At 49.5% G+C, this 24,724-nt stretch overlaps 1 protein-coding gene across 1 annotated transcript; it reads right to left on the bottom strand.

Moving 5' to 3' along the window:
- Window positions 1-596: 596 nt before the first annotated feature.
- ITGAX (integrin subunit alpha X) lies at window positions 597-21,345 on the bottom strand. The gene is made up of 30 exons (XM_070779958.1): window positions 21,139-21,345; window positions 20,452-20,554; window positions 19,850-19,953; window positions 19,490-19,560; window positions 19,231-19,345; window positions 16,747-16,877; window positions 16,479-16,624; window positions 16,100-16,250; window positions 15,644-15,794; window positions 15,125-15,198; window positions 14,842-14,971; window positions 14,575-14,717; window positions 14,276-14,416; window positions 13,973-14,182; window positions 10,667-10,797; window positions 10,388-10,545; window positions 10,090-10,244; window positions 9,240-9,371; window positions 9,077-9,150; window positions 8,718-8,859; window positions 6,123-6,239; window positions 5,954-6,033; window positions 5,780-5,863; window positions 4,421-4,499; window positions 4,204-4,311; window positions 3,774-3,857; window positions 3,456-3,569; window positions 3,204-3,305; window positions 2,821-2,931; window positions 597-2,063 (listed from the first exon to the last, which is right to left on the bottom strand). The coding sequence occupies exons 1-30, from the start codon at window positions 21,197-21,199 to the stop codon at window positions 1,965-1,967; spliced, it is 3,501 nt and encodes a 1,166-aa protein (XP_070636059.1). The 5' UTR covers window positions 21,200-21,345; the 3' UTR covers window positions 597-1,964.
- Window positions 21,346-24,724: the final 3,379 nt, after the last annotated feature.

Genomic DNA, 24,724 nt, shown 5'->3' with positions numbered 1-24,724 from the left:
TATAAGCTTCTTGGAAATTATGTTACTTGCACATGCTTTTGCTACATCAGCAACTTTGATTTATGCATCTAGGGTTTTTCTGTCTTCTCTATCTTCCGATGAAATTAATTGATCTTAGATGGGGCAGTCATATGTTGCAGTCATTCTAAGAAATCTCTGTGGCTTTATGTGAGAGGCCATTATACTTTGTTTGAAAATGACACAACAGCTTTGATAAAATTATGGTACTACTATGGTGGATGGCTGTCCAGTAGTCAAGACTCGGAGCTTCCAATTCAAGGGGTGCAGGTTCGATCCCTGGTCAGGGAACTAAGATCCCACATGCCACTCAGGCAAAAAATAAAATTAGTAATAAATAAAACTAATTCATGGTTGCTTAAAAAAATCCTTTAAAAATTATGGTATGACTGGACAAAGTTTCATAATGGACAACAACCTAGGAACAAATAGATACCTGATCCAAGAAAATCCAATTTTCAAATGGTATATTTCCTAGACACATTTTAATTTCTCAGCTCACAATCACTCAACCCAGCGTTCATACGTGTCTATAGTAATATGAAGTGCAATCTCGCTCAGTACTGACTTTGATGACATTGTTCTAGTTGCACCAATTCTCTTTTATTTTTTAATTACAATATTTATCCCTTGATGAATAATTTTTGAGCCATCAATCCCTTTTTGTGATTTGGGCATATAACACAACACAATGGAAACCGTGAAAATTGCACATATAATGAAGGGAAACAATAACACACACAGGAAAATTATATGAAAATAGCACCATTGCCTGAATGTTAAACTACTGTCTTTGGAGCCCAGGGACAAGCTTTAGGAGCACAATTATAAGGATATGGCAGGATTTCTGTGAAAGTCACTGGGATCAAATGTGTGAGATGCATGGGTTTAAAATTGTTTCTTGTCTTTTTTTCCCCCTCTAAAACAGTATTTAGGAAACCTTTGGAGGTCTGTGGAGCAAATTTTGAAAAACAACACTCTAAACCCCAATTCTCATAAGGTCTAAATTGGAGCCCAGCTTAATGAATTTCATCATAACTGGTCCTTCTGGAGACCCCCCAACTTCCAAATTCAAAAGGGTTTGGGACCCTATGGTGGATGGGGTGATAATTTGGGGTGGAGGTGAAGGAACGGATTCCCCTCAAATCACATGGTTAAGTGCCTCCCCTTCTGTTTTTCTAATTAAAACATCCACGTGGCCCGAGCACCTTCATGGAGGCAGCAGTAGGAGCTGTCCAGTGAATGGCCCGCTGTGCGTTGACTCCCAGCTCAGCACCAGGCACCACATTGACCGTTATGCTGAGACAGGTGGCATTATAATAAGAATGACCTTATTTAGGGGCAGCAGGTGCCTGAGAGAGGACTTCAAAGTGCTCTCCAGTCACCAACCATATGCAAATGATGTCATCTTCAATACATCCCGGGGTTTGTAAGAAGCATCCGTGTATTGCTTCACAAGCTGGGGAGTTCAGAAGTTATACTGTAAGTAAGGGGGAACCTCTGAGGATGGATGAGGATGCGTGGCAGGTTTAGTACTGTATTTTAGGAAGATCATCGGTGGTTAGTGGAGGAACAGAGACTGGAGCCTGAGGCTTCTGTCCATGGATTTCTAGGTAGAAATTCCAAGTCAAGTCCTCAGGTTGCACAGCAAGGATCCTGTCCTGGGATTTCCAGTTGGAGCCTTGACAAGACCAATGCCCCCTCCCAGGCAAGGTGATTTGTGCAAACACACTGCATCCTCTCAAGGACAGAAAGCAGCTGATCCCAGCTCCCCTCACTTGGAATGCTTCCCCATCAGGCCTGACTGGGGTGAGAGTAACCAGGCTAGGGAATCGCTCAGGGGAGAGCAGGTTCAAAGGAGAATAGGAGGTAGTTGCTTATCGGGCAAAAGTGAGAAGGCCAGGGACCCTCTCAGATGAGACAGTAGGACAATGGGAGGCAGTATCTTATTGGGCAGCTTGGGGGTTTCCTGTCTCGTTTTCTGGGACAGTCTGTTGGTTTGCTCCTTCCATCATTTCCTTGTACTGACGTTTGAAGAAACCAACCTGTTAGGGAGGAAGGAGAGAAAAAATCAGGAAGTCCAGTGGATGAGAAGAAAAGAGATGATGGAGAGGATCAGTGATCATCATTTCTGGAACCCTATGTTCCAGCACTATACTAAGAACTTTAAATAAACAGTGTCACTTAGACTCTGCCACAGTTCTGTGAGCTGGGCAGAACCACCTTCAGAATGAGAAACTAAGACCCATCATGGGCCAAACACATGCCAATGGCCAAGGAAAGAATCAGTGGTGGCATCAACATCAAATCCAGGGCTTTCACGTTCTAATTTGCCTTCCAGGGAAACATGTAAAGAGGTGAAGAAGAGCAGAAAAGAAATGGAGACAGATTAGAGGAGGCTTGAGAATCAGACAGAAAGACATGGAGTCCACTGGGGACAAGTGATGTAACAGGTGGCTTCCCTGCTGGCTCAGCAGTAAAGAATCCACCAGCAATGCAGGAGACATGGGTTCGATCCCTGGGTTAGGAAGATCCCCTGGGAGAAAAACATGGCAACCCACTCTAGTATTCTTGCCTGGAAAATCCCGTGGACAGAGGAACCTGGTGAGCTGCAGTCCATGGGGTCGCAAAAGAGTCAAACACGACTTAGCGACTAAACAACAACAGATGTCACAGGTGGGAAGGGATCTCTTTAGGAAGAATTGGAGTCACAGGCTTGACTCCACGGTGAGCTCTTTCTTACACTATAGAAAGAGTGGGATCAAATGCTGGCGGTCTCAGGAGTGGGATAAAAACACTCACCTTGTACAGTAGGGCTGTGATGAGGGCCAGGAGCAGCAGTCCTCCCAGAGAGCTGCCCACAATGAGGGGGATGGGGTTGTAGACCTCATACTTCTCCAGCACCAGCTCCGTCTGGAGTAGAGATGACCCCATCAGAAAGGCTCAGGACTCCTGCTGTCCCAGACTCCTCCCAGGTCCCCTTGAACTTCCTCCCCTCCTTCATCAGGCTCTGCTCCAAGGGGTGGGATACAGAAGGACTCATGGGCTTAGGAACAACTGTCCTGCCTGGGGCTCTCCATCCATCCTGCCTCTCTCCAGGATTGCAAGCCCCCAACTCAGCATCACGGTTTTAGCATCAGGAACTGTCCGACCAGCCCGGCCCCTCCCTACCACATGGTCACTACCTGAGCTCTCAAAAATGTCTCCTGTCCTGGAAGCTGAGAATACACGAGTCTGTTGAAGGTGATTTCAGCCACGCTCACGACCAGCACCTTCTTCTGCTGTGTCTGCAAAAGAGAAGAGGAGAGCTGGGAACTAGCTGTAGTTGGATGGGCAGGAGGGCTCGGGGATAGAGAAACGCCCTGGCTTGAGGTAGGCACAGACACATCAGGCTCCACATGAGTCTGGGAAAGGACTCTGCTCTTAGAATTACACACCTGGCTGACCCAGCGGAAGCTGAGGTTGCCCTTCAGGATGAAGTCAAGTTCCTCCTGGATGCCAAAGGAGGGGATGTCACAGCGGAACCTTAGGCAGACAGCGATGGAGCAGTCCTAGAGACAGAGAAGTGGCATCATGCTAGGGAAAGATGGGTTTGAAGGTAGAAGGCAGCGTTCAACTGTCTGATCTGAGAGGAGCTGCCACATTGGAGCTCAAGCAGACTGTTCAGCAGACATCCATCTGATATAATACGTATTCCTGAATCAAATCCCTCTGAAGTCTGGCTTCCAGTGGGGGACCGTCCAGGGCCCTCTCACCAGGACAGGCTTCTTCTTAAAGTGGGTCAGGAAATCAGACTCTGTGGGCGCTGTTCTCTCTGAAGAGCACTGAATGGAGGGGTTCTAGGAAAAAGGCACAGGGAGAAAGCATGTGAGGGGTCATCAGGGACTCACGAAGACCAAGGAGTCCAGGTAGGGCTTCCCTGGTGGCTCAGTGGTAAAGGATCCGCCTGCCAATGAGGGAGATGCAGGTTCGATCCCTGCATCGGGAAAGATCCCCTGGAGGAGGAAATGGCAACCCACTCCAGGATTCTTGCCTGGAAAATCCCACAGACAGGGGAGCCTGGTGGGCTAGTCTATGGGGTTGCAAAAGAGTTGGACACAACTGAGCCATTAAAGAACAACCAAAAAACCACAGGGAGTCCAGGGAGAGGGCATTAATGGAGGACCCATAGAGCCTTTTGAGTACCTGGGGGTTGAGGACCTCTATGTCCTTCCACACGGGCACCTGGTTCAGCTCCATGGGCACTGAGATGTCGATGCTGACAGGCAGCTCCCTCTGCCCCAGGTTGTTCACCTGCATGGAGGTCGGTGAGGGCCAAGATCATGCCGAACCCCCTGCCCTCTTGGATCTCTGGCTCCTGGGCCCCCCGCCCCAGGCCATGTTCCCAAGTCACCACGCGTGCCTGGTATCTGTGCTGGGCCTCCCTGCTGCCCTCCTCCTGTGAGGCCGAGAAGTTGAGGTACTTGGTGGATTGTTCGTGGCTGCAGGGAGAGGAGGCAGGGGCGGATGAGAAGTTCCGTTAGGGCCTCCTGAGGAGACTTGGGGTGGGAGCATGACAGGACGGGTGATCAGAGGGCCCCTGGGCTGGTTGGGAGTGACTTAGGGTAACGGGATGGTTCAGGGAGCTGGGCTGGGCTGCAGGCTAGGTGCAGGCTTCCTGCAGAGGCTGTCCAGGGAGGAGACCGCCAGGGCAGCCAGGCAGGGGGGTGGGGTCACAGGGACTGCTGAGAGCTCTGTCTGACCCGGGGGGAGGGGGCCAGGGCCTGCCCTCTCTGTGCCTGGGTCTTCCTTTAGGGCCTCTGTGGACTCGGAGGAGGCCAGATGGGCGGGTGGGACCGGATGAAGGTGTAGGGAGATTCAGGCTGATGCTGCTGACGAATGTCTACTGGACCCACCCTTTCTGGCTCCCTGGGGTCTTCCCTGGGGCCCTTCTCTCCTGTTTCCTCAGTATTTCTTTCTTTCTTCCTTCCTTTCTCCCTCCCTCCCCGCCTCTCTCTCTTTCTTCCTTTCTGCTTGTGAGCTCTTAGTTCCTTGACCAGGGATCAAACCTATGAAACCTCAGACTCTTAGCCACAGGACCACCAGAGAATTCCCTCCTCAGCTTTTCTGGGCCTGGGGTTTGGAGGTGGGGGTGGGCCCAACACAGACTGTCCACTGGGTATCGCTGTAACCACACCTCGAGGCTGCCCTCGGTCCCCAGCCTGGCTCCTCACCAGGGGGCTGCTCTCACTTCCGTGCCCCCTCCCCTGCCCCACTCCACTCCTTGCATACCTGCCCTTCACCTGCACCACAGAATTTCGAACCCCCACTCCTACTCTGAAGTGTCATCCTTCTCTAAGAAGGGCCCCTCCAAAACACCCCAGCTTGTCCTGGGGCCTCTATTAAATGTGGGCTATAATGATAATAACATCATAATTATTGTTATCAATAGCCACAAAAAGCACTTGATTGATTAGTAAGTGCTGCTAGTGGTGTCATCTACTTATTGAAAGGGTAGTAATAAAACTTAAATTTGAGGGACTTCCCTGTTAAGAATCCATCTTCCAATGCAGGGGACACAGGGAAGTAAGATCCCATATGCCATGGGGCCACTAAGCCCGTGAGCTGCAACTAGAGAAAGCCTGAGCACTGCAATGAAGACCCAGCACGGTCAAAACAAAACAAACTTAAACTCGGCAGAGGTTCAGCTCCTACAGAGAGAGAATTCCCTGCACCCCACAGTGTAATGGGCGAGGACCTATTGGAGGTCGTGGTGTGGCACCTGCTGATCACGGTGTAGACGGCATACTTCACGGGGAGCTCCAGCTGGAAGGCGGTCTTGCTTGTCTTGGGGCTGTTATTCTCACTGGAAAAAGAGGAGGATCCCAGCTGGGAAGTTCCCCAGGGGAGGAGACTGAGAGGGAAGGGGCGCTGCCCTGGGCCTGGCCCAGCTCACCTGCTCACATTGGCGGCAAGAAGCAGCTTGTCTCCCAGGGTGGCCGTGGGGGAGACGTGAAAGGTGACCGTGAAGGTGACCTGGGGAGGAGGCAGAAATGGGAGGAGGTCACCGAGGAGTGGGACCGCGTCGGGGCCGGGGAGGAGGAGTGGGCAGAAGCGAGGCTGACCTGGGCGCCCTCACGGAAGATGAGGTGGTTGACGCTACAGCGGGTGCTTCGGGTGCCCTGGGTCCCGGCGGGGGCGCTGTCACAGGTCAGGCGCAGGGAACGCGACTGCAGATGGCTCTGGGGAAGCACAGATGAACCAAGGCAGGTGAGAACTTGTTAGTGTCCCAACAAAACTCTATACAGAAATGACAGTTACCTGCAATTTACCTTAAGGTTATGTTTTGTTTTGTTTTAAATTTTTGGGCTTCCCTGGTGGTCCAGTGGTTGAGAATCTGCCTTGCAATGCAGGGGACACGGGTTTGATCCCTGGTCCTGGAAGATTCCATATGCCTTGGGGCAACTAAGCCCATGTAATACTGAGTCTGTGCTCTGGAGCCCAGGAGCCACAACTACTGGGGCCCTGGGGCCCTAGATCCCATGCTCCACAAGAGAAGCCACCGTAAGGAGAAGCCCAAGCACCTCAACTAGAGAGTAGCCCCCAATCACCATAACAAGAGAAAAGCCCTCCCACAGCAACGAAGACCCAGCACAGCCAAAAATAAAGAAATTGGTGTGACTTAAAAAATTTTTTTTAATCTTTAAACACTATCTGATCAAACTTCCTCCTGAGGTAGAAATCCCAGATATATTGTTAATAGCATTTCCCTTTTTTTTAATTCACAGTTCTTTTTAAAAGATTTATATTATGAAAATTTCAAATCTACTCAAAAGTGGAAAGACAAGATAAATCCACCCCATATCCCCATCACTCAGATTAAATTACCAACATTTTTCTACTCTGTTTTGTTCACCTGTTTTCCACTTTTTCTCCCCTGAATTATTTAAAGCACATTCCTAATATCACATACTTTCGATCTAGAAAGACTTCAGTGAATACCAGCAACAGATAAGGGTATTTTTTAACATAAGCACAAGACTCAACAAAATTAACAATAACTCCTTAAGATCAGCTGATATCCAAGTCATGTTAAGTCATTCTAAGTTGTGTCCAAAAAGGTGAATATTATAGCTCATTTTTAGAAGCAGTATCGGGTACTTCCCTGGTGGTCCAACGATTGTGACTCTACACTCCCAATGCAGAGGGCCTGGATTCAATCTCTGATCAGGGAAGTAGAGCCCATATGCCACTACTGAGAGTTCCCATGCGTCAAGGAAGAGATCCCACATGCCACAAATAAGACCCAGCGTAGCCAAGTAAATAAATATTTTCAAAAAGTAAATAAAAGCCGTATCTAAAAAAGATCCACACTGGCATCTAGTTGGTGTGTCTAGAAGTACCTCCAGTGATAGTGTGTTCACCCTCACAGGGCAGCTGGCATTTGTCAATCCTAGACAAACATTCCTAGAAATACATTCATCATGTATTTCTTCATGCATTGATCAAAGTAAGCCTCCATTGGGAAGACTGGCTTAAGGGACACGTGGGAGAACAACCAAACATAAAATGTGGACCTAGCTTAAATGCTGGTTCAAATAAACCATTTAAAAGGATATATTTGAGACAATTAAGGAAATTTGATTATGGTCTAAACACCAAGAAATTATTCATTTCATTGGGTGTGATCATGACTATGGGGTCATGTAAGACAGTTCTACTGTCCAGAACAGTGAAACAGGAAGATGTATGATGACAGGGTATCTGGGATTGGTTTTAAAATATTTAAACCAAGAGAGGGTGAAAACAGATGAAACAATGTAACAAAATGCTGATGATCGTTGAATCTGGGCAATAATTTAGGAGGAGGTTTGTTGAACCACTCTCCTCTTTTGTAAATGTTTAACACAATTTTTCATAATAAAATGTTTGTTAAAAATCTCTCTTTGACTCCCTGTGGTCCTGGTTCTGTCTTCTAGAACAGGGATTGCCATATGGCAGCCCAGCACCAATTTGTATACATAAAATTTTATTGGAACACAGCCATGCTCATTCATACACATATTGTCAATGGCTGCTTTCACTTTACATCAGCAAGAATGAGGACATTGTGGGGCCCACAAAACTGAAATATCTACTCTCTGCCCTTTATGGATAAAGTATGCCAAGCTCTAATCTACAGTAACCAATAAATCCAACTCATCTTCCACAGGACAGTATTTTACTTAATTTTTTCTTTTCTATTTTATTTTCTGAGTCACAAGGCTTTTGGAATCTTAGTTTTCCTCAACCAGGGATTGAACTTGGGCCATGGCAGTGAAAACCCTGGGTTCTAACCACTGAACCACCAGGGAATTCCCCAGAAAGAGTGTTTTAAAATATTTGAAGGCTGAGTTATGTTCTCCTTTAAAAGAGAAATAGTTATACTATGTGTAATATAAAGAAATAGAAGGCAGGGTCCCCGCGCTTCTCACATTAGCATCGTCCTGGGAACTAATTCCTGACTGTCATTCTTAAAATGCCAAGCTCAGAGCTGAACACAGAATGAGTTGAGGCATGTCACAGCAAACACAGCCACATCCATCTAACCATGATCAGTCCAGCTCTCTTGGCTTTCAAGAATGCTAAACAGTAGAAGACCTGCCTGAGCATTGAACCCAACACAGGAGTCTCTGCTGGCCCCCTGCCATCAGCCTTTCCTTTCCCAGAGGGGACAGTACCTGGCCCCCAGTCACACGTCGGTAAGACAACCCTGGAGGGTAGAAGAAGGTGACTGCGGTTCCATAGGAGTCCTCGCCATCATTCCACACTCTCACTTTCAGGTTCAGCTCCAGGTTACTACCCACGATCAGGGTCTTCAAGCTAGCATTGGGGCAGAGGAGAGAAGGTGATTCTGTGACCAAGGCTGAAAATGGGGTGGGGATGAAATACAGAGTTGGGAAGTGGGGGGAGAGACAGGGACAGTGTATCTGGGTCCAGAGCCCTGGGTAGAGATGTTAAGAAGAGCCAGGAACAGGAGCCCTGGGTTCCAGGAGAGGGCCTGGGGAACTAGAGTAGGTCTAAGGGGCTGGACGCTCACTCTGAGACCCCAAAGGAGATGCTGAGGTCATCCTGGCAGACGTGATCCGCGCCACAGTTCTTCTCAAAGGGGAGCTGAGAGGGAAGGCAAAGCAGGGTTTTCCCTCAAGATCTAGAGTCCACCCCCTCCAACCCCTCTGGAAAAGGCCAACCCCAGGACTCACAGAGGTTGTGAAGTATCTCTGGGCGTCCACTGCCAACATAGGCTGGAGGTTTCTTAGGCTAGAGATGGGCTTGCCCACCAGGGAGAAGTTGAGACGCAAGATGATGGGGGTCACCGAGTCCTCCACACAGTCCTGGGGGATGGATACAGGAGGAAGCAAGAAACGCACCCTCGCAGCCACCAGCTGGGTCCCATCTCCTCATTCGTAAAATGCAGTAACAATGGTACCAACCCACAGCCCCTCGTAAACACTCATCACTAGGATCTGCATGTGGAACCACTGCTGTGGTTGTCCTTCATCTTGAGTATCCTTCCCCCAGCCTCCCACGGGCTCCCTCACTCTACTCAGGGTCTCCCCAGACTGTTCCCCATAGCCCCCTGAAACCCTCTCTGTTCTCTCTTCAGCTTTATCTCTCTTTCTTCACTATTATCTATTATCTAGGAATATTATCGACATCTATTATCTAGGAATTTGATTCGCTTCTGATCTTCCCCCATAGCTCCCTCTGGTCACGATCATTTTGTCCACTGCTGGCTCCCTAGTGTCGAGGACAGGACCTGTCTCAGAGGAGTGGCTGGATAAAAGAATCCCAGCCCAATGCCCCATGGCTCTCCAAAGCAGCCTTAGGCTTCTACCTGAAATCCAGCCGTGTAGCCTGCAGCTGATGCAGCCAACCTCATCCATCCTTCACTCCCTTAGTCATTCAGCTAACCTGTGTTAAGCCCCTCCTGCTTTCCACTTGCCGTTTGGGGGTGGAGCCAAGGCAAGGACCAGAACACATTCCTGCGTCCCTACCCAGCCACCACCCCCTACCAGCCTCAGGGTCGCCTCCCTCCCCAGGACTCCTCACCGGAAGGAGCAACCTCACAGCCTCACAGTGCTGCTTCAGCCCCAGCTCTCGAACACGGGTCAGATTCCGAGTCCCCGTTTCTTGGAAGATGGCACGAGAACTCAGGCGGCCGGGGTCAAGGGTTAGGTCAAAGGTCACAACGCTTTGGAGGTTAACTGTAGGGGAAAGTGGGGGATGGAAAAGGCTGAGAGAGAAAGAGGACCTCCCCAAGTGGGCAAGGGCAAGGGAAGAGACAGAAGCCCTGGGCTTGGGGACTCCCAGGGTCACGTTATCTTGGGTCAGGGGGCAAACGACTCACCCAGCTGGTTCTTGGAACTTTGGGAAACTTGGAGGCAGACAATGGCCTTGCCCAGATCATGCGGAAAGGTCACCAGCTGCTGACACTCATACACAGACCTAGCGATCTCTGCAGGTGTGATGTGAATGTTCGCCCACATCCTGAGCACAGGTCTGGTCCTGTGGGTAGAACACTGATCTGAGAACAAGCCTCTGGTTCCGGGAGGACAACCTGGGAGGGTGGTTAGAGAGGCTGGTGTCCTCGCAGGCCTGGGACCACCCAGTGGGTATGTGTCCTTACCTGAGCAGCAGTGCGTGCCCCTGGGCCCCCACAGCCACGTCTGCCAGTCCATCCTGGGTGAGGTCCTGACCCCCGCTCAGCGACTGCCCGAAATACTGGAGGCTGGGGGAGAGCTGGGCGCCTGTGACCCGCTGGCCAGAGAGGGAGCGGCAAATCAGGTTGTTGTTATTATTTAGTCACTCAGTCGTGTCTGACTCTTTTGCGACCTGGTGCTATAGCCCACCAGGCTCCTCTGTCCATGGGATTTCCCAGGCATGAAGAGTGGAATGGGTTGCCATTTCCTTCTCCAGGGGATCTTCCTGACCCGGGGATCCAGCTCGCCTCTCCTGAATTAGCAGGTGAGTTCTTCACCACTGAGCCACCAGGGAAACCCAAGTCAGGTTGAGGGTGAGATAAATAAGTTGAACAGAAGCAACAAGAGGAACAGGGAAGAGGGGATGAGGGAGACAGAATGGAGGGGTGAGCCGTAAAAAAAAAGACAACTCCAAGAAGTACCTAAAAAAAGGAAGTGGGAGTAAAGAAATAGTGACTAGAGACAAAAGATTTCTAGGACATAAATGAAGAAGTAGAGCTGGAAAGACTGGGCTGGTGACCTGACTTTCATTCATTCACTTGGCTAGTTCATCTCAGGTTCCTATTCTGGCTCCTTCACTTATGAGCCATGAGATCTTAAGCCAGGGGTCAGTCTTTCTCTACCTCAGTTTCCTTATCCCTCATCTAGGATGATAACACCTCAGAGCACTAAATAAGCTAACTCATGGAGTTCTTAGAACAGCACTTGGCATACGGTCACTACTCAGTAACTTACCATGATGAGTATCAGGGCTAGAAGGGTCCCTTAGCAGTCACCCCCATGTCCCTCATTCTCCTCTACCTCTTGCCCCTGACAACCAATAATCCACTTTCTGACTTCGTGGATTTACCTATTCTGGGCATTTCATGTAAACAGAATCACACAATATGTGGTCCTTTGATGGATCCAGCTTCTTTCACTAAGCATGTTTTCAGGGTTCATCCATGTTGTAGCATGTTGTAGCATGTTGTGTTGACACATGTAGCATGCGTCAGTGTTTCATTCTTTTCATGGCTGAATAATATGCCACTGTGTGGGTATACCACATTTTCTTTATCTGTTCATGAGTAGATGGGCATTTTGATTATTTCCCCCTTTTGGTTGTTACATATAACACTAAAATAAACAATCATGTGTAACTTTTTTGTGTACGGACCTGTTTTTAATTCTCTTGAGTGGAACTTCCGGGTCACCCAGTAACTCTAGTTTAACCTTTTGAAGAGCTGTTTTCCAAAGTAGCTGCATCATTCTACATTCCCACTTATAGTGGTTTAGTATGCCACATACTTTCACATCCTCATCAACACTTGTTATCATCTGTCTTTCTGATTCTAGCCATCCTAATAGGTGTGAACATGGAACAACAGACTGGTTCCAAATAGGAAAAGGAGTACGTCAAGGCTGTATATTGTCACCCTGCTTATTTAACTTCTATGCAGAGTACATCATGAGAAATGCTTGGGCTGGAAGAAACACAAGCTGGAATCAAGATTGCTGGGAGAAATATCAATAACCTCAGATATGCAGATGACACCACCCTTATGGCAGAAAGTGAAGAGGAACTCAAAAGTCTCTTGATGAAAGTGAAAGTGGAGAGTGAAAAAGTTGGCTTAAAGCTCAACGTTCAGAAAACGAAGATCATAGCATCTGGTCCCATCACTTCATGGGAAATAGATGGGGAAACAGTGGAAACAGTGTCAGACTTTATTTTTGGGGGCTCCAAAATCACTACAGATGGTGACTGCAGCCATGAAATTAAAAGACGCTTACTCCTTGGAAGGAAAGTTATGACCAACCTAGATAGCATATTGAAAAGCAGAGACATTACTCTGCCAACAAAGGTCCGTCTAGTCAAGGCTATGGTTTTTCCTGCGGTCATGTATGGATGTGAGAGTTGGACTGTGAAGAAGGCTGAGCACCGAAGAATTGATGCCTTGAACTGTGGTGTTGGAGAAGACTCTTGAGAGTCCCTTGGACTGCAAGGAGATCCAACCAGTCCATTCTGGAGATCAGCCCTGGGATTTCTTTTGAAGGAATGATGCTAAAGCTGAAACTCCAGTACTTTGGCCACCTCATGCGAAGAGTTGACTCATTGGAAAAGAGTCTGATGCTGGGAGGGGTTGGGGCAGGAGGAGAAGGGGACGACAGAGGATGAGATGGCTGGATGGCATCACTGACTCGATGGACGTGAGTCTGAGTGAACTCCGGGAGTTGGTGATGGACAGGGAGGCCTAGCGTGCTGCGATTCACGGGGTCGCAAAGAGTCCGACACGACTGAGTGACTGAACTGAACTGATGTCTCATTGTGGTTTTGACTTCCTGATGACTGACAACTAATGATGCTGAACATCTTCTTACGTGCGAATTGATCCTTTGTATATCACCTTTGAAGAAAAGTCTTTTCAGATCTTTTGCTTATTTTTTAATTGAGACTTCCTTAACTTTTTCCCTCCCTTCTCAGCCTGCCCCACCCAATGAAGGGCTCCTGCCTATGGGTAATCGGCAGGATTACTGACGGCAGGAGACAATAAAGTCATGACATCCAGGGAGATGAAGGGGTAGGTGGACAGGCAGACTGAGGCTCCCAGAACTAAACCGATTGGCAAAGCGAGCCAGATAGAGGTGGAGCTCCCGGTCAGAGACAAGAGGTTGGAACCTCCCTCACCACGATTCTTGATCCACTATAAACCTTGCACAGGTCACGGCACTTCTCTTCTCCATGCCCCAGATTTCATCTTTAAAATGTCTTTGCTAATGCCTGGCCTGTGTATGGGGTAAAACTGCTAGGGGATTGCAAGACTTGGGTGGAGAAAGTATCAAGTCACCATACAAAGTAATGTTAGTCGCTCAGTCATGTCCAACTCTTTGTGACCCAGTGGACTGTAGCCCACCAGGCTCCTCTGTCCATGGGATTCTCCAGGAAAGAGTACTGGAGTGGGTTGCCTTTCCCTTCTCCAGGGGATCTTCCCGACCCAGGGATCAAACCCAGGTCTCTTGCATTGCAGGAAGATTCTTTACCATCTGAGCCACCAAGAATCCGTCTATACGAATTAAAGAATTACCAATGTTTCCATTTTGGAAGCTCCACAGATTTTGCTTGACGCCTACTAGGTGCCCAGTTCTAGGCAAAAGAGGTAAGATGAGGGAAAGAAGAATTATCCAGGTGGCAGTGTCAAAGACAGGAAGCTGCCAGGAGGAGGTTTGTGGCAAAAGGGATTGTGACCAAGCCTCACCTGGCTGTGGGAGGGGCTGATGCCCAGTTCTGAGGTTCCATGGAACAGGTAGACAGCACCCTGGTTCTCCTGCTCTCCCGGGGCCCCAATGGCCACATCCACCAGCCTGTCCCCATTCACATCCCCTAGCGCTGTCAGGGCTGCCCCAAAGCGGCCCCAGGGGTGGCCCGGCTCCCCTCGCAGAACAGCATCACACTGCCACTTAGCTCTCTGCAGAACAAAAACAGTGTCAGGTCCCACCCCAGGCGACCCCCTCCATCCCACAGCCAGACCCCACCCAGCCTGGGTCTCATCACTACTCACCCCCCGGGGAAAGGGGCACACGGACACCTGGCCCCCCTGGGTCTGCTCGTAGAAATGAGGGGCCCCAATGAGGACCAGGTCAGAGCTACTATCTCCATTCACATCCACAGAGCAGAGGGAGGCCCCGAAGTAAGAGCCGATCTGGAAGGCAGAGTTGGGAGTCATCCTGTCTGTCCTCTGCCAGGGGCACGCCCTGGGCTGAGTCCCACCTCTCCCCAGACACCAACACCTCCCCCAGAGGCCCTGCACCCGCTTCCTCTCCTCCTTCTCTGCCCCTGAAGACCCCCTCCACACTCAACCTGGGTCCCTGTGACTTCAGCCTGTGGCCTCCATTGCCTGGACACCTGGGTGAAGAGGACCACCTTCCCGGTGTGCTGATGGCGGGGCGCCCCCAGGATCAGGCTCTGTGCCCCTCTCCAAAGGGCCAGCTCTGTGGAGTAACCTGAAGGGGCCAGGGTCAGCACCGAGGCTTCCCCACCCCCGTCCCCTCATCCCCCACCCCCGGGCCCCTGTCCTTCCCAGGCAGCCCATCTCCTGCCCAGCCCCCAACCGCAGCCTTGTCTCACCCAGATACGAGTCCCTCATGTCCACGTGCTCCTGGGACATGTTGATGAAGGTGGGGTTCTTATTTGGGGGGTACAGGAAGGCACCTCCAGACCAGCTGAAGCTCCCCACAGCCCCCAAAACTGGTCCATCCTGGAAGGAAAGGATTCCAGGGTGAGCAGGTGGGAAAAAGACAGCCTATTCTGAAGAAATGCCTGCCGCCCACTCATCAGATACCCACTCTTGCCTTCCCTCCTCTGTCTCTGCCTAACCCTACATCAATGGGCTGAAAGGGGCCCCACTTACAGGCATGAACACAGCACTGAAGCCCTCCTGAGACATCTCCAGTTCGAAGGAACTACTGCTTATGGTCTGTGTACCTGGGGAAAGGTATGACACCTAGGTTCTATGGGGGAAAGACAAGCTTTGCTAGGTTCAGGGAGAATCTCAGCTTTAAGAGGATCTCATGTGTGTGCTATGTGCTAGATTGCTTCAGTTGTGTCCGACGCTACGTGACCCCATGGACTGTAGCCTGCCAGGCTCCTCTGTGCACGGGATTCTCCAGATAAGTATAGTGGAGTGGGTTGCCATGCCCTCCTCCAGGGGATCTTCTTGACCCAGGGATCAAACCCACGTATTCTGTGGCTCCTGCATTGCAGGTGGATTCTTTACCACTGAGCCACTGAGGAAGCCCAGGAGGATCTCATGTTGGAGACTAAATACCCAAAGGGAGGAACTGGCCCATGACAAAGGAGTCCATGTTCTAGAAGAAAAAGGATTTATAGGTGAGGGCTTCTGAAACAAGTAGTTCCATCTCTGACTTACCCTCAATGGCAAAAATCTTCTCTTTCAGTTGTTTCTGAATGTCTCGCAAAGCATCAAAGTTCTCCACTTGAAATACATGCTCTTCAGAGGGTGTGGAGGCAATGTCGATTAATTCTTTCAAGGACTTTTTGTATCGAAATGCTGATCCCACCTGTCCCCAGCAAAGACCAACTCAGTGAAAATAATCCAAACTATAACATGCCTGCTGGATGCTGGGCTCCTCCAGTAACCCTGCCAGGTTAATATAATTACAGCCAGCGAACAGGCAAGAAAAATGAGGCTCAGACAGCATGGAGGAGTTTAAGGAAAAGGATGAGAGTCCTCCAGGCTGGGACAAAGTTTTCATCCTGAAGGCAGAAGAAGCTAAGAGAGCTGGGGGGTTCTGTCCTTGAAAGGGAAGGTGCCTTAAGAGGACTTGAGAGGAGGAGGTAGAGTAAGGGCATCCCCCCATCCTACCCCAATTGCATATCGGATGATGCCGGCGGCCTCAGCCCGGGGAATGACATCCTCGTAACCCAGGTTTTCTGTTTTCTCCCCATCAGTGATGACGATGAGGATTTTGGAGGCATCTTTTCGGGCCCCGTAGGCGGCACTGAACAGCTTATCTCTGTCAGAGAAGATGAAGGTCCAGAGGCCAGTGAAATGAGCCGCTGCTTGGCCCCTGATGCCTTTGTGAGAACGAGGGGATGCTCTGTCCCACCCGGAGGCCCCTGGCTTGGTCAGGAGACCACAGCCTGAATTTCAGTGCCCACCTCCCTTCCGCACCGAGACAGATGGGGCCGTGAAGGAAGACTCAAATGCTTGAGGGGAGGACCTGGGAGGAGTCAGGACTCACGTGACAAATAGGATGGCTGAGGCCGTGAACGTCCACTGTCGCAGCTGCCGAACGGAATTCAGGAGGCTTAGTGGGTCTGAGCTGGTAGCGAAGTCTTTGAAAGCGAAGTGCACCGTGAACGTGCTGGAGAACTGCACCAGGGAGAACTGGGAGAACCAAGCAGCGCTGAGGGTCAGGCCGAGGCAACGCCACCTCGAGGCTCCTCCCACAAGCCTCCCCCGGGGCGGGGCGGGGCTACACCCCGGCCTTCCCGCCCTCGAGGGCACACCTGGGAGCTGGGACGCTGGAACTGGCTCATCACGGCCTTCACGAAGTTCAACATTTTGTTAAAATCTCTGGAAGAGATGCTGCCTGAGCCGTCGATCAGAAAGGCGATGTCCTGATCCTGCCTTGGGCACTCTAGGGGAGGAGATGGCACCAGTCCCCAGAGGGACACTCACAAAGCCCGGGTCTCCTGGCCACAAGACGAGGAGTTTCCCTCCCAGGAGCTGCCCTGACTCCTGCCTAGAACAGGATCCCTTGGTCTCCCAAAGTCTCTAAAGAGGCCACATCTGTGATTCAGCTGCTCACACCTGGTTGATTAAAAAGTGACAATTCGTCCAGTCCAGATGGTGAGAGGCTGGGGCCCCTCCTTCTACCTCGACTGTCCGTGTCCCGCCCCCTGGCCTTTCTCCACCTTCTCTCCCACCGTCCCCACTGTCCAGCAATAACAGGACACTGCTCCAGCCCCTGTCTCGGGGTCAGCACCAAACTACTTTTGTTAAATATTTAAACAAAATCCATCCTCAGAAGAGACAGCTCGGGGACTTCCCTGGTGGACCAGTGGTTAAGAATCTGCCTGCCAATACAGGAGACATGGTTAGATCCCTGGTCCTGGAAGATCCCACATGCTGGGGGGCAACTAAGCCTGCACACCGCAGTTACTGAAGCCGGTGCATCCTAGAGCCCGTGATCCACAACAAGAGAAGCCACCGAAACTGAAAAGCCTATGCTGCTAAGTCACTTCAGTCGTGTCCGACTCTGTGCGACCCCACAGACGGCAGCCCACCAGGCTCCCCCGTCCCTGGGATTCTCCAGGCAAGAACACTGAAGTGGGTTGCCATTTCCTTCTCCAATGCATGAAAGTGAAAAGTGAAAGTGAAGTCGCTCAGTCGTGTCCGACTCTTAGCGACCCCATGGACTGCAGCCCACCAGGCTCCTCCGTCCATGGGATTTTCCAGGCAAGAGTACTGGAGTGGGGTGCCATAAAAACCTATACACTACAGCAAAGAGTAGCACAACCCTCCGCGCCCCCGGCCACGCCCCCACCCTCCCCGCCGCTACGCCCCCGCCCGCCACAACTAGAGAAAGTTCTTGAGCAGACCCAGGGCAGACAAAAATAACATAAATACCAAATCAATATTTTTTTTTTTTAAAAAGAAGAGGGAGTCCCGCTTGACTTGGCTCTCTGATGGAGATTCCTGTCTAGCCCCTAGCTTCCCCCTTCTGCCTCTGAGGCTTCCCAGCAGAAATAAGGGTGTCCTGGTGGAAGCCCAGGGGCCTAGGAGGTGCTGGGAGGGGCACCCCAGTCAAAGCCCCGGATGTCAGTCTCCCCAAGGGCTTGGGTGTGAATGTGGAACCAGGAAGGGACCTTGGTCTGCCCCAGGTGGGGTCTGAGAAGCTTACTGTTTCACCTCCTCATCCCCCATCCCCATCAGCACAGGGGAAGCCGGGTCCTCAACCTGTACTCACACACACACGTGTACATACACACATATACCACACACACACACATCACACACACAAACACACATACAACATACACAAATACACATACACACTCAGGCACATACATACCAACACACACATACACAACATGCACAAACACATATATACATACATCGTACACATGCAAACATACATACAACATGCACAAACACATATACACATACACACTCATACACATACATATCAACACACACAAACATATACAACATGCACAAACACATACACACACTCATACACATACACAAACACACAGGCAAGTGTACACACAACATGCAAAAATACACGTAAACATCACACACATACATATACATACACACAGACGAATAAACATACATACAACACACACAAATACATATATACATTACATACACACATACAAACACGCACATACGCACAACATACACACAAACACGCATAAATATATATATATATCACTCTCATGCACATACATATACATACACACACGTACACATTTACACACACACACAAACACACACACACATACATGCACACTGCTCAGACTGCCTGTATCCTCATCACCTTTCCCAGCCTGCTGCACAAATCAATTGGTTATATACCACAGGGTACAATGGGTGAAAATAAATGTCCTTCACTCTAAAAATTGTAGCAGCTGGCATAAACTGAGCCCTCGCCACTGAGGCACTGAGCTGAACCCTGGCCGTGCACCATCTATGTTAGTCACAGTGTCGGGTGTGCTATTATTCCCATCAAACAGACGAGGGCATTGAAGCTCAGAGAGAGAAAGGCCCTAGAAAGACCCTGCACTGGCATAGTGATGAGGCAAGTGTAAAAGCAGGTGGTGGCCTCTCCAGGCATGTTTGGAATCACTGTGCCCTCCAGCGAAATTTTTTTTTATGGATCCCTCTGGTTTATCCACTCTGGTAAGAGTGTTCCTTGCCCCACGGCAAGCCCCTGTCAGATGCGTGTAGGTTCCTCAAAGGACTCAGTGGCCCCAAACACTCACCCTGCAGGGCAGCCGGGATCCTCTTGACCTGCCGAAACGGGGAGGCCAGCAGGAAGCAGGTCCCGGTCAAGTGCATGTTCTCCCGGCATGCGTGGTGCACGGTGGGGCCACAGGCCTGGGGACAGAGGGGCTTGGTGGGAAGGGTTGTCTGTCACACCCTCCCGTCCAAGCACCCCCACCCTCCACGAGACCCCCAGCACCAGAGCCGTAGATCCCCATGCATTCTCTCAGGATGCTCCTGTGACCCAGGGCAACTCACCAGCAGTTGAAAGGGGTTGGTGGTGGCTGCCATGGACAGGCCCAGGGACATGTTCACAGCCTCTGGAGGCACTGAGGGCACAGATGTATGCATGGTCACCTTCAGGTCAGAGGAGGCAGGGGGCACCTCAACTCTAGGAGATGAGGCAGTCTGACAGGTGAAGGGAGCTTTTGGTCTTGATGGAGCTATGGGGGCGCAGGGGTGGGATGGGAGGGAAGACTGTGGGAGAGTCAGGAGGCCTGTCTGAGGCTCAGGGTCTGCAGACAGAGCTGAAGCCAGGGATTGAGTCTCCTGTGTTCCCCACAGACCCACAGAGCATGGGAGCCTGAACCTGGGTGCCAGCCACGGGCAGCCACTCACCCTGCAGGGGGATGGCCTCACACTTCCCCGTGCCGTAGTCACAGGAGTAGAGGCCGCCTGTTTGATTGGCAGCCTTTACCTCCCGGGGGGCTCCAACCACCAGCCTGGGGGGAGAAAAGAGCACGGCAGCTAAGATCATGGATGCTGGAGCCAGACTGCCACTTGGCCAGTTTGCTTTCCCTCTCTAAGCCTCAGTTTCCTCATCTGTAAAGTGGAGATTCATAACAATCTAAAGTCCACATGAGAGAGATTTTGGTTTCTTTCATTCTCTAGTATATGTCTGGCTCCTGAGACATACAGTAATAGATGCTCAATAAACATTTGTTGAGTGGTGGCTTCCTACATCATATGGTTGTGGTGAGGATGAAATCAGTGCCCATCCAAAGGTGCCTGGCACTTAGTGATTGCTCGATAAAAAATGAAGTTAGCTGTGGTCATTGACGTCACAAGATGGCCCTTCTTCAGTCCAGTTCTTCATAGCCTTAGGGGAAATTGCCATGGCAGACAGAGGAGAGTTTGTGAATAAGGGAAGGATGTGGGGAGAGACCAGCCCTGTGCAGGGAAGGAGTTGATGAAAGCCAAAGACACCACAGTGTCCTCACCATTGGGCATACTGGACCACACTGTGTCCAAACCCAGGGCTGTCCACACGGAAGGTTGTCGGTTGCTCTGTGTCCAAGTTGAAGCAGAGAGAGGACACCGGGGCTGGGAAGGAAGGCGAGGAGACAAGCTTTGAGGAAGGGTCTCCCACCTCCTCCATCTTCTTTGCTCCCAGGCTGCCTCCCCCTACTACCCCTCCAGGCATAATGCCCCAGCATCTCCTGGGCTTCTGGACCCCCAGCCTCAGGCCTCTCTCAGCCCTGTTTGCCTCCTTCAGATGGTCCAGAGATAGCTGTTCCTCCACTAGTCTGCTACCAAGTTTCATTTCTCCATTGCCACAGAGCAACGCCCAAATAGACCTCTTTCCCCATACCTCCCTCAGGGCTCCCATGAAGGAGAATTCAGGAAAACTTGGGGCCGAACAGATGCAGCAGACAGAGTACATGATTGACTTCTTCTGCCTACTTGAGACACCTCTGCATTGTCCAGGCAACTGGCCTCTCTTCCAGCATTTTCTCTCGAACACCCCTAAAATTGATTCAGCATCCTCTCAACCTCCACAAACCCCAGATCCTCAACCTGGTATAACTCCAGATCCCTCCCCTAAAGCCTGAGTTCGAAAAGTCATTCTTGGCTCTCTCTCTAGCTTGACCCCCATCCTCTCCTCCCCACCATGACCCTCGGCTTACCCATCAACAGGAAGAGAAAAACCCGGGTCCTGGTCATGACAAGAAGGTCAGATGTGGGCATCAGAGCACTTGAGCCCCAAAGGGAAGAGCTGGACCAAGATGCCAAGGAAGCCAGTGAGCAGAGAGAAGCTCAGGAGGCCAGATGCAGGGAGGGAAGTTGTCAGCATGACTCAGAGGTGGGGGTGGAGAATACAACTGAAATAAGCAGAGAAAGGGGCAGGCAGCCTACAAACACTGTGTCCAGGAGTCTTTCTAAGCAGAGATGATATGACTCGCTTCTCTTGTCTCTGCAACCTAGGCTGGGGTGGATGCAAATCTCCTGCCCTACCCCACCTCTCCCACGTTCTCTTATTGTACAGAAGAAAGTTTCCCCCTGACCTTGAAATGTCAATGAACCAGGGGATGGGAAAGGGTAGATGCCAGGGTGTCTTCAGACCCCTAAGAGAGGCTCTGGGAAGAATCTTCCACTCTGGACCTCTGGACCCTAGGAGGAAGGCAGAGTGGGTATTTGTTCATCACTTATTCAACAAATCTAATTTGAGGCTGATTGTGTAAGCCATCTCTCAGCAGGATGGGAAAACACAAACCACAAGGCCCCAGCTTTGGTGTCAGTGGAGAAGGCAAACATGTAAACAGCAAGACATTGCTATGAGAGGAGAAGATACTTATTGGTCACAGGGTATCGCAGTCTGTGATTGGAAGGGTGTGAAGTTTCAGGAAAACTTCCTGGAAGAGGTGACACTTGATTTGAGTCTTGCAAGCAACTAACCAGAGGGGAACATATTTCAGAAGGAGTGGCCAAATGTAGAAGAGACACGAGATAAGAGGGCTTCTTAGGACATCAGTGGTAGAAACCAGAGAGTAGGAGGTGGGAAGTGGCAAAAGATGTGGTCAGTCGGGGAGGTGGGGGAAGCGGAAGCAGGCCTCAGGCCTGGAAAGCCCCCTTAAGGCCTGCCAGTTTTATCTTGAGGACAGAGGGAGGCAAATTACAAAGGCAAATTACAATAGAAGCAAATTACAAAGACTGAGATCTTCAAATTTGAGCTTTAGAAAACTAGAAAAGGGGGCTGTGTGGGGCATGGATTCCTTGGGAGCTGGTTGAAGACGGGTTGGTCAGGAGAAAGGTGATGAGTGGGTGAGCTGGTGGCCATGGGGACGAACTGAAGGCTGACTTGTCCCTAAGGCATGGAAGCTGATGACAGTCCCTGAGCTGGAGGGTAGGAGTGGGGAGGGGTGGGGGGTGCAGCCAACTTCCTTGTTAAGGGAACCAAAATATGTTGTTCTAAGAGTTTGGGTTTATAAAAAAGAATGAAATAATGTCATTTGCAGCAACATGAATGGACCTAGAGTAGGTCAGACTGAATGAAATAAGTCAGACAGAGGAAATCAAGTATCATGTGCTATCACTCAAATGCGGAATCTAAAAAAAATGGTACAAAGGAACTTAATTGCAAAACAGAAACAGAGTCTCAGATGGAGAAAACAAACAGGGTTACCAAGGGTAAAGGGGGTGGGGTGGGGAGGGATAAACTGGGATTTTATGTATATGTCCAGGGACCATCCAGGGATAGTCTAGGATGGACATATACACACTGCCGTATATAAAATAGATACCTAATAAGGGCCTATTGTTTAGCACAGGGAACTCTTCTCAATACTCTGTAATGACCCATATGGGAAAAGAATTTTTAAAAGATTAGATATATGTATAACTGATTCACATTGCTGTACAGCAGAAACTAACACAACACTGTAAATCAACAATATGCCAATAAATTTTTGAAAATCATAAAAACAAATTAAAATTTAAAAATAAGAGCTTGGCCTCTTTCATTGAAAATGACTGCTCCCAGACAGGAAGGTGTGCAGGGGAAGGATAAAGGACAGCTATTTTTCATAGCAAAGCATGTGAAACAATTTGACTGTGCCTATGAATAACTTTGATAAAAATACAAACTAAAAAAAATAAAATTTTTTAAAGTTAAAAAAAGTTAGGCTCTTCTGACCTCTCTGACCATTTCCTCCTCTGCAAAATGAGGTGATAATAAAAATACACACTTCCTATTGTTGTTGGGACAGTTGACTTAGTAAGTGTGAAAATGCTCTGAAGAGTATTTGTGAACTTTTATTATTGACAGTTAACTTACTGTTGCATGAGTGATAAGTCACTTCAGTCGTGTCTGACTCTTTGCAACCCAAGGGACTGTAGCCTGCCAGGCTCCTCTGTCCATGGGGAGTCTCCAGATGAGAATACTGGAGTGCGTTGCCATGCCCTCCTCCAGGGAATCTTTCCAATCCAGGGATCAAACCTGCGTCTCTTTTGTCTCCTGCGTTGACAGGCGGGTTCTTTACCACTAGCGCCCCCAGGGAAGCCTTAGCTTACTATGCTATGATGATCACTGTGTTAGGTTAGTGGGCTTCTCAAGTGGAGAAGCTGCCACATCATGAAGGGTGTGTGGGGCTGGATCTGGGAGAAAAGCCTGGGCTGGAAACAAGTTCTGGAACCATCAGCGGAAGTGCTGGGTGAGATCCTGACGGGAGTATGAAAATGAAGTAGAAGAATGGGGCCTGGCCTGGGTCACAGGAAAACAACCATGATGGCCACAAAGGGCTCAAGAAGGTTGGGAAGGAAAGTGTCCAAAAAGGAGAAGAGGGACTTCCCCGGAAGTCCAGTGTTTAATGGAGGGGTGCAGATTCAATCCCTGGTCAGGGAGCTAAGATGCCACATGCCTTGCAGCCAAAAGATCGGAATGTGAACAACAGAAATAGGACTTTCCTGGTGGTCCAGTGTTTAAGAATCCTCCTGCCAATGCAGGGGACAACGGGTTCGATCTGGGAAGATCATGCCACAGGGCACCTGAGCCCCTTGGGCCACAGCTACTGAAGCCCATGTGCCACAAGTACTGAGCTACTGAGCGCGCATGCTCCAGAGAGAAGGCACCACCCCGAGAAGTGCGTGCACCACAACTAGAGAAAAGACCGCTCAGCAACGAAGACCGAGCACAGCCAATAAATAAATAAATAAACAAACCTTACAAAATGAAACAGAAATAATATTGTAAGAAATTCAGTGAAGACTTTTATTTTATTTATTTATTTTACCTGGAGGAATAGGGTGGGGCGAAATGTGGGAGGGGGTTTCAGGATGGAGGGGACACATGCACGCCTATGTTCGATTCATACTCACATATGGCAAAAACCATCACAACACTGCAAAGCAATTATCCTCCAATTAAAATAATTTTTTAAAGTCAAGGGAAAGAATAAGATTTTTTGATTAAAGTATAGCATTTTAAATAAACATCAGTTTGTTATGAAAAATGTAAAAAAATAATGTAAAGCATTTTACCTGTTTAAGAATAAAATTCTCCTTTACTGTGACAATTTGTAGTTGAAAGATATTTTATCAGAATAAAATGCAATATCTGTGTACATTAGTGGTTTTGTAAGTTCTGTTTTATGAACTGTTACTACCTCATTAGTTCTTGGGGTTTTGTTGTTGTTGTTAAAAAGGGTCTGTAAGTCACTAACATGCACTTAAATTCCAAAGACTTTTAAAATGGTCCATGTTAACAAAATCTTCAGA

The sequence above is a fragment of the Bos indicus genome, chromosome 25 (assembly GCF_029378745.1).
Source record: "Bos indicus isolate NIAB-ARS_2022 breed Sahiwal x Tharparkar chromosome 25, NIAB-ARS_B.indTharparkar_mat_pri_1.0, whole genome shotgun sequence".
Classification (NCBI taxonomy): domain Eukaryota; kingdom Metazoa; phylum Chordata; class Mammalia; order Artiodactyla; family Bovidae; genus Bos; species Bos indicus.
This window is presented reverse-complemented; position numbering and strand designations above follow the sequence as displayed.